This window comes from Staurois parvus, unplaced genomic scaffold (genome assembly GCF_062004578.1).
Source record: "Staurois parvus isolate SC_StPar_1 unplaced genomic scaffold, SC_StPar_1.0 ptg000721l, whole genome shotgun sequence".
NCBI classification, from domain to species: domain Eukaryota; kingdom Metazoa; phylum Chordata; class Amphibia; order Anura; family Ranidae; genus Staurois; species Staurois parvus.
In genome coordinates this window covers 1,355,609-1,365,421 of record NW_028318517.1, presented here as the reverse complement: position 1 = coordinate 1,365,421, position 9,813 = coordinate 1,355,609, and the positions used below count along the sequence as shown (strand labels likewise).

The following is a 9,813-nucleotide window of genomic DNA, read 5'->3' as shown; positions in this document are numbered from 1 at the left end:
CACAGACCTGACCGGAGAGGTGAGGAGGATTCTGGGAGGTCACATGACATCACTTATCTCTAATAATAAAACACAGACCTGACAGGAGAGGTGAGGAGGATTCTGGGATTCTAACATGATATTCCTATTGGTTCCTCAATACAGAGATTTCCTCTCCTGAAGTCAGGTGATCATATGACCATCACAGTGCCTCCATGTGATTCCCTAAACCCTGAGAGACACAACATGCAGAAGATTCTAGAAGTCACCAAGAAGATGATGGAGCTGCTGACAGGAGAGGTGAGCGGTGCCGGGAATTCTGGGACATTCTCCAGTAACAGACAAGGGATGTGTCTGGATGGTGACTGTATCATTGTGTGTGTCAGGTTCCTATAAGGTGTCAGGGTGTCACTGTCTATTTCTCCATGGAGGAGTGGGAGTATTTAGAAGGACACAAGGACCTCTACAAGGACGTCATGATGGACAATCAGCAGACATTCATGAAGATTGTAAGGAAGGAATTTCCCCGGAATGAGACGATATTGAAGCTCACCCTGGAGATCCTCAGCCTGCTGACTGGAGAGGTGAGTGTAATGAAGGGGTTAAATAAAGAAAAAATCCTCTTGTGCTGCTAAACCTAATATGATGAACTAAGAGTGTCTGCAAACACCAAACTGCGTCCCCACAACACTACAAAATACATGGAGAGATAAATAGTGCTGCGCTACGCACTAAAGCTAACCATAAAGTAAACACCTGACAGAGCCCCTAACTAAGGTGATAGAAGTGCATACCTAGAGAACCACCAAACACAAGGGAAGGAAAAGATCCAAAAACAATGGATGTCCTGCTAGGCAACAGCAAATGTGAACAAACCAATGAGTGCAACTTCAACAAATGTGCAAATAGTCTGAGTAATGTATATATCAAGGCATAAATAATAATATACAGTATCTTACAGATCTGAGTCACCCCTCCCCCCGACTGTATACAATGTGTGTGTGTATATATATATATATATATATATATGTGTATATATATATATATATATATATATATATATATATACACACACACACACAGTATCTCTCAGAAGTGAGTCCACCCCTCACATTTGTGTAAATATTTGGTTCTATCTTTTCATGTGACAACACTAAAGAAATTCTGAGGACCCTCTGCACACTGGTATATACCCTTTCAAGCAAACTATGCAACAAATAGGGATATTTGGTTCACACATATTGCAATACATGTACATGTATGGATTTGAGCACAGGGATCTCTTGTTTGTTGTATTGTTGGGTCAGTAGCCAGACCTGAACCTTGTAGCTCTCCCCATTGTGTCTTTTCCCCTATGTTAGCATTGTGTCCACAGTAGCACTTGCGTAGGCAGGGCAGAGTAGGACTGGCCATAGAGGGATTACTTTGACGCAGTTGGCCAGCTTAAACATGTATTGTAATATGTGTGAACCAAACACTGAAGAAATGACACTTTGCTACAATGTGACGTAGTCAGTGTACAGCTTGTATAACATGGAAATTTGCTGTCCCCTCAAAATAACTCAACACACCGCCATTAATGTCTAAACCGCTGGCAACAAAAGTGAGTCCACCCCTAAGGGACAAGGTCCAAATTGGGCCCAAAGTGTCAATATTTTGTGTGGCCGCCATTATTTTCCAGCACTGCCTTAACCCTCTAGGACATGGAGGTCACCAGAGCTTCACAGGTTGCCACTGGAGTCCTCTTCCACTCCCCCATGATGACATCACGGAGCTGGTGGATGTTGGAGACCTTGCGCTCCTCCACTTTCCATTTGAGGATGCCCCACAGATGCTCAATAGGGTTCAGGTCTGGAGACATGCTTGGCCAGTCCATCACCTTTACCCTCAGCTTATTTTGCAAGGCAGTGGTGGTCTTGGAGGTGTGTTTGGGGTCATTAACATGTTGGAATGCTGCCCTGTGGCCCAGTCTCCGAAGGGAGGGGATCATGCTCTGCTTCAGTATGTCACAGTACATGTTGGCATTCATGGTTCCCTCAATGAACTGTAGCTCCCCAGTGCCCCAGACCATGAAACTCCGACCACCATGCTTGACTGTAGGCAAGACACACTTGTCTTTGTATTCCTCACCTGGTTGCCGCCACACACGCTTGACACCATCTGAACCAAATCAGTTGATCTTGGTGTCATCAGACCACAGGACATGGTTCCAGCAATCCATATCCTTAGTCTGCTTGTCTTCAGCAAACTGCGGGCTTTCTTGTGCATCATCTTTAGAAGAGGCTTCCTTCTGGGATGACAGCCATGCAGACCAATTTGATGCAGTGTGCGGCGTATGATCTGAGCACTGACAGGCTGACCCCCCACCCCTTCACCCTCTGCAGCAATGCTGGCAGAACTCATACATCTATTTCCCAAAGACAACCTCTGGATATGATGCTGAGCATGTGCACTCAACTTCTTTGGTCAACCATGGTGAAGCCTGTTCTAAGTGGAACCTGTCCTGTTAAACCGCTGTATGGTCTTGGCCACCGTGCTGCCACTCAGTTTCAGGGTCTTGGCAATCTTCTTATAGCCTAGGCCATCTTTTGTAGAGCAACAATTCTTTTATCCAGATCCTCAGAGAGTTCTTTGCCATGAGGTGCCATGTTGAACTTCCAGTGACCAGTAAGAGAGAGTGAGAGCGATAACACCAAATGTAACCCACCTGCTCCCCATTCACACCTGAGACCTTGTAACACTGAGGAGTCACATGACACCGGGGAGGGAAAATGTCAAATTGGGCTTAGGGGTGGACTCACTTTTGATGCCAGCGGTTTAGACATTAATGGTGGTGTGGTGAGTTATTTTGAGGGGACAGCAAATTTACATGTTATACAAGCTGTACACTGACTACGTCACATTGTAGCAAAGTGTCATTTCTTCAGTGTTGTCACATGAAAAGAGAGAATCAAATATTTACAAAAATGTGAGGGGGGATTCACTTCTGGGAGATACTGTGTATAAAAAAATATAAAGATAATATTATTCCATTAAACACCCGGCTGAGCCCTCAACACAGTGACAGTCTGTGAATAAATGTCCGTAAATGCAGGAAAAATCAAGATCTGTAATATGGTGTAATATGACACCAATTCATCTGAAAAATCTTCAAATCAGCAGATATTCCACACATGACTTGGAAGAATCCTCCGCCAGCGAGCGTGCACGCTCCCCTCCCATATTGATCTATAGGGAATATATGTCAAATGCGCTTTAATATCAACCCAAAATCCAACCAGCTCTCCTCTGTTGTCTACTGGGGACCCCTCTAGTGATATAAAGATCTATAGAGAGGAATCGGGACCTCCTTCCTCCTGCCGGTGACCCCTCTAGTGATATAAAGATCTATATAGAGGAATCAGGACCTCCTTCCTCCTGCCGGTACCCCTCTAGTAATATAAAGATCTATATAGAGGAATCGGGACCTCCTTCCTCCTGCCGGTGACCCCTCTAGTGATATAAAGATCTATATAGGGGAATCAGGACCTCCTTCCTCCTGCCGGTACCCCTCTAGTGATATAAAGATCTATATAGAGGAATCGGGACCTCCTTCCTCCTGCCGGTGACCCCTCTAGTGATATAAAGACCTATATAGAGGAATCAGGACCTCCTTCCTCCTGCCGGTGACCCCTCTAGTGATATAAAGATCTATATAGAGGAATCGGGACCTCCTTCCTCCTGCCGGTGACCCCTCTAGTGATATAAAGATCTATATAGAGGAATCGGGACCTCCTTCCTCCTGCCAGTGACCCCTCTAGTGATTATAAAGATCTCTATATAGGAATCGGGACCTCCTTCCTGCCAGTGACCCCTCTAGTGATATAAAGATCTATATAGAGCAATCAGGACCTCCTTCCTCCTGCCGGTGACCCCTCTAGTGATATAAAGACCTATATAGGGGAATCGGGACCTCCTTCCTCCTGCCGGTGACCCCTCTAGTGATATAAAGACCTATATAGGGGAATCGGGACCTCCTTCCTCCTACCGGTGACCCCTCTAGTGATATAAAGATCTATATAGAGGAATTGGGACCTCCTTCCTACTTCTGTGGACCCCTCTAGTAATGCATCCTAGAATTCTTTTTGCATTCCCCCACTGCTTGGCCACACTGTCTGCTGATTTTGCAATCATCTAGGTAATAAGTACCCCTAAGTCCTTTTCCTCTGTAGTGCTGACCAACACTGTACCCCCGATGGTGTTCACTCTCAAGGGATTCTTTTTCCCTAGGTGCATTATGTTACATTTAGAAACATTGAACTGAAATTTCCACTTCTCTGACCAATCTTCCAGCAATGCCAGATCCTGTTCCATGTTACAGACACCTCCAGGGATATCCTCCCTATTACACACATTTGTGTCATCAGCAAAGAGACATCCCCTTACCCAACAACCTGTCAGAGCTCCAGGGTATGACCAGAGGTATGTGAACTGACGCAGGGAAACGCAGGCTTCAGATATGTTATAAACAATATAATTTATTAACACTAACAATACATAAACGCAGTGCAATACTAAAACATAACACAGTGCAAATGAACCAAACCAAACCACCCACAGATAACAGTACATACAATGCAAGCGTCGTCAGGCAGGCCGGGTCAATAACAATCGGGCAGGTAGGAACAGGAGGAGCAGGCAGAGAGTAGTCAGGTCACGAGCCGGGTACAGCAACTAACGGGCAGGTAGGTACAGGGGGTCAGGCAGAGAATGGTCGGGGTCACAAGCCAGGGATCAAACAGGAGAAGTCAGCAGAGGTCCGGACCAGGCAGGGTCAGCAACAAATCAGTCAGACAGGAACAGGAACAGGGATGCAGGTAACAAGATACAGGGCCCATAGAAAAGCACACACCAGGGCACAGACTGCAGGTCTGGCCATCCCTTAAATACACCTGCATAATCAGCTTCAGGTGTTTGGCTGACTACAGGGTTGAGTCTCTGATTGCTGAGAGCACCCGCTGGCCAGCCCTGGTACTGAAGCCCACAAGGCAGGTGAGTCCCACCATTACTGGCAAGTCCATTCTTGACAGTACCCCCCCCCTCAAGGAGCGGCCTCAGGATGCTCCAAACAGTCCTAGCTGGGCAAAATGTTCCACCGCCCGGGTCTGGTAACTGGCGGGATATCAAAGACTGGCACAGCGGGCTGGACTCCGGGCAGAGGCACAGCGGGCTGGACTCCGGGCAGAGGCACAGCGGGCTGGACTCCGGGCAGAGGCACAGCGGGCTGGACTCCGGGCAGAGGCACAGCGGGCTGGACTCCGGGCAGAGGCACAGCGGGCTGGACTCCGGGCAGAGGCACAGCGGGCTGGACTCCGGGCAGAGGCACAGAGCCCCCAGGAGGAGTGGCAGGCACAGGGCCCCCAGGAGGAGTGGCAGGCACAGGGCCCCCAGGAGGAGCGGCGGGCGCCGGGCCCCCAGGCGGAGCGGCGGGTACCGGGCCCCCAGGCGGAGCGACGGGCGCCGGGCCCCCAGGCGGAGCGACGGGCGCCGGGCCCCCAGGCAGGGTGACGGGCACCGGGCCCCCAGGCGGGGCGACAGGCACAGCATCGGGCCACCAGGCATCAGGTCATTTGGCTCGCCAGTGGGCACCGCGTCATCTGGCAAGGCAGTGGGCACCGAGTCACCAGGCACGACAGTGGGCTCCAAGTCAACTGGCATGACCGCGGGCACTGGGTCAGACATTGGATCATCTGGCTCGACAGCGGGCATCGGGTCACCAGGCATGACAGCGGGCACTGGGTCATCAGGCATTGGATCGTCTGGCTCGACAGCAGGCATCGGGTCATCAGGTACCGGATAGTCTTGATCGACAGCGGGCATCGGGTCATCTGGCGTTGGATTGTCTGGCTCGACAGCGGGCATCAGGTCACCAGGCATGACAGCAGGCACTGGGTCATCAGGTACCGGATCGTCTGGATCGACAGCGGGCATCGGGTCATCTGGCGTTGGATCGTCTGGCTCGACAGCGGGCATCGGGTCACCAGGCATGCCAGCAGGCACTGGGTCATCAGGTACCAGATCGTCTGGATCGACAGCGGGCACCGGGTCATCTGGCGCTGGATCGTCTGGCTCGGCAGAGGGCATCGGGTCACCAGGCATGACAGCGGGCACTGGGTCATCAGGCATTGGATCGTCTGGCTCGACAGCGGGCATCGGGTCACCAGGTATGACAGCGGGCACTGGGTCATCAGGCATTGGATCGTCAGGCTCGACAGCGGGCATCGGGTCACCAGGCATGATAGCGGGCATCGGGTCACCAGGCATGATAGCGGGCATCGGGTCATCAGGTACCGGATCGTCTGGCTCGACAGTGGGCATCGGGTCACCAGGTATGACAGCGGGCACCGGGTCATCAGGTACTGGATCGTCTGGCTCCACAGCGGGCATCGGGTCACCAGGCATGACAGCGGGCACTGGGTCATCAGGCGTGATAGGATCATCAGGCTGGATCAGTTCATCAGGCTGGGTACAGACATCAGGCTGGGTAGAGACATCAGGCTGAAGTGCGGGTGCCGAGGCACAAGGCTGAACCATGGAAAGCAGGTTCTCAGACGGCAGGCTCACCGGTTTGGATACTGGCAGGATGGTACTGGTTGGAAAGAATTTTCACTTTTTTCTGGTTTTAACTACTGGAGCACTGCAAGTAAACGCAGGTCTGCAAACGAATGGAGCAGCTGAGGACAGAGAAGAGCTGGAAGATGGAACAGAGGAGGGAGCAGTTGCTACAGAGAACTTCTTTACAGGGTTAAAGAAAGGATAGGTGCAGCGAGTGGGAGCAGAGGACTGATATGTGGTAGTTAGCAGTGTATACTGGGCTGTCACTGGGGGTGCTGTCGGGGATGCAGGAAGAGTGCCTTGAGTGGAGGAATGATGTTGTAAGCTGACTGAGGCTGGGTGCAACAAGTCTGACCAAGTCTGCAGTATGGGTTGAACAAAGCTCCGCTTACTCAAAGCCTGTCTGGTCAAAGACTGCACTGCGTTTATACAATCTCTTAGTACCTGTGGTGAACATGCAGAATAACGCTCCAGAAAGTAATCCACATCATCCTCTAATAACCATACCACGGACTCTACCTGGTCGGCACTAAATGGCGGCAAAAATTCATCCCTGCATTCGGGGGTACCAGATGAAACCAACTCAGCACAAACCTGAATCAATGGCTGCACCTCAGAGAACTCTGTGCTCTGATCTACTAGGCAATGAGCGATCCGTATACATTCTAGTAGTTGATCCCGGGGATACTCCCTCAGAGTCTGATAAGCATATTCTCTGTCATCAAACACTAGCAGAGATAAATACACAACCTCATCCAGATCCATCCTTCCCAGCAACAATAAGCCAAGATGGCTTTCCAGTGCAGCCACTTCTGGTCAGGATTGGCCTTGGTGTAATGTCAGGGCTCCGGGTATGACCAGAGGTATGTGAACTGACGCAGGGAAACGCAGGCTTCAGATATGTTATAAACAATATAATTTATTAACACTAACAATACATAAACGCAGTGCAATACTAAAACATAAAACACAGTGCAAACGAACCAAACCAAACCACCCACAGATAACAATACATACAATGCAAGCGTCGTCAGGCAGGCCGGGTCAATAACAATCGGGCAGGTAAGAACAGGAGGAGCAGGCAGAGAGTAGTCAGGTCACGAGCCGGGTACAGCAACTAACGAGCAGGTAGGTACAGGGGGTCAGGCAGAGAGTGTTCGGGGTCACAAGCCAGGGATCAAACAGGAGAAGTCAGCAGAGGTCCAGATCAGGCAGGGTCAGCAACGAATCAGTCAGACAGGAACAGGAATGCAGGTAACAAGATACAGGGCCCATAGAAAAGCACACACCAAGGCACAGACTGCAGGTCTGGCCATCCCTTAAATACACCTGCATAATCAGCTTCAGGTGTTTGGCTGACTACAGGGTTGAGTCTCTGATTGCTGAGAGCACCCGCTGGCCAGCCCTGGTACTGAAGCCCACAAGGCAGGTGAGTCCCACCATTACTGGCAAGTCCATTCCTGACACAACCCTTTAGTTCTATCACTTACTGTACATATAGAACAGGACCCAATACAGAGCCTTGGGGTACACCACTAGTGACTGGTCTCTGTTCCGAGTGAACCCCATTTACAACCACACTCTGGTATCTCTCATTTAGCCAACTGCACATCCACTGAACCACCCAAGGGCTAAGTCCTAGCTTGTCCAACTTTTGTATTAGATCATTATGTGGAACTGTATCACATGCCTTGCTGGAATCAAGATATTCTATGTCCACAGCACCACCCTGGTCCAAAACATTGGTAATATAGTAGTCAAAAAATCCAATCAGATGAGCCATGGTCTGCCCTCAGCAAAGCCATCATGCTTTGGATCCAGCAAGTTGTGTGTTTTTAGATGATCAATGATCCTTCCTTTCAGGAGTGATTCCATTAACTTGACTACCACCGATGTTAGACTCACTGGCCTGTAATTGCCGGCTTCTACCTTGCTGCCCTTCTTGTGGATCAATACATTAGCTGTCTGCCAGTCATGGGGAACTTCTCCTGTTAGAAGAGATTGATTAAAAAGATCAGTTAGTGGTCCAACGACTAGACCTCAAAGTTCTCTGAGATCTCTGGGATGATCCATCAGGGCCCATTGCTTAATTAACCTTTAACTGAGCCAGTTCCCCTGCTACCTCTGTCTCCGGAAATCCTAAAAATGATCCATCATTACTGGAACCAATATGATTTCCCAACTTATTATTGTTAGTATAATTTATTTCTGAGATGACAAAAGTCATTGTTTAAGCGGTTTGCTACATCCAGGTCTCCCCCAACATAGGTGTTGTTCCCAGTTTTCATTTTAGTGATCCCATCGTATTTTTCTATTTTCTATTTTTTTTTAATTTACCCATTTCGCAAAAATTTGTCTTTTTGGAATCTAAATTTTTTGTGTTTGATTTTTCAGTTCTTATTTTAATATCAAACCAAAGACATTGGTGATCACTAGAACCAAAATTTCTCCCACCTCAACATTAGACAGTCGATCCCCATTTGTCAGTACTAGGTCTAAAATATGATCACCTTGGGTTTGACTTTTTACTGTTTTAGAGAAGCCCCATTCAGTGCTTACATTACATCCCTGCTCCTGCTTGTATTAGCAGTTTGAGAATTCCAAATAATGTCAGGCGTGGTGACGTCACCCATAATTAAAACCTCCCCCTTCATTGCCATTTGAGCTATCTCATCAATCAAGAAGTCCTCCTAATCTTCAGCCTGTCCTGGGGGTCTGTATATGACACCAATTCTAAGGGAAGATCCCTCTCTGGTTGGAAGGCAGACCCAGAGGGTTTGCAGTATTTCATTTGTTGTTTGAATTAATGTTCTCCTTTTGTTATTTCTGACATATATGACAACTCCACCTCCCCTCCCCCTTCTCTGTCTTTCCTGTATAGTGTATAGCCTGGTATAGTTCCCAGTCATCTGAATCCTTGAACCACGTCTCTGTAATTACAACAAGGTCCAAGTGGTCCCTAGACATAAGAGCTGTCAGCTCACAAGGCTTGTTGCCTAAACTCGGAGCATTAGTGCAATGACATGACAAGCACTGCCATCTACTGCTTTATGTTTACCAGCAAAAACTGTAACTGAAGTGACCCCATCAGCCCCGTCCTGAGCAACACCAACCTCACATTTGTTTCAGCCTGCTGGGGACAGAAATGATCCTCAACAATGACATCTCTGCCCCCATTTCTCAGGTTAAATGCATGTCCAAAAACCTCCTAAATTCCATAGTAAGGAGCTGAGCGCCCTT

The 9,813-nt window shown here is 48.8% G+C and overlaps 1 protein-coding gene across 2 annotated transcripts in view; it reads left to right on the top strand.

The window, feature by feature from the left end:
• The first annotated feature begins 302 nt into the window (after nucleotides 1-302).
• The window catches only part of LOC149445415 (gastrula zinc finger protein XlCGF66.1-like), a 50,079-nt gene continuing 40,568 nt past the window's right edge, over nucleotides 303-9,813 (top strand). Inside the window, exon 1 of one of the 2 annotated variants that reach the window (XM_089653847.1) lies at nucleotides 303-563. In XM_089653847.1, coding sequence (XP_089509973.1) covers nucleotides 405-563 — 159 coding nt within the window. In that variant the 5' untranslated portion in view covers nucleotides 303-404. The remainder of the gene's footprint in view (nucleotides 564-9,813) is intronic. The other variant, XM_089653848.1, reaches the window with a different exon arrangement.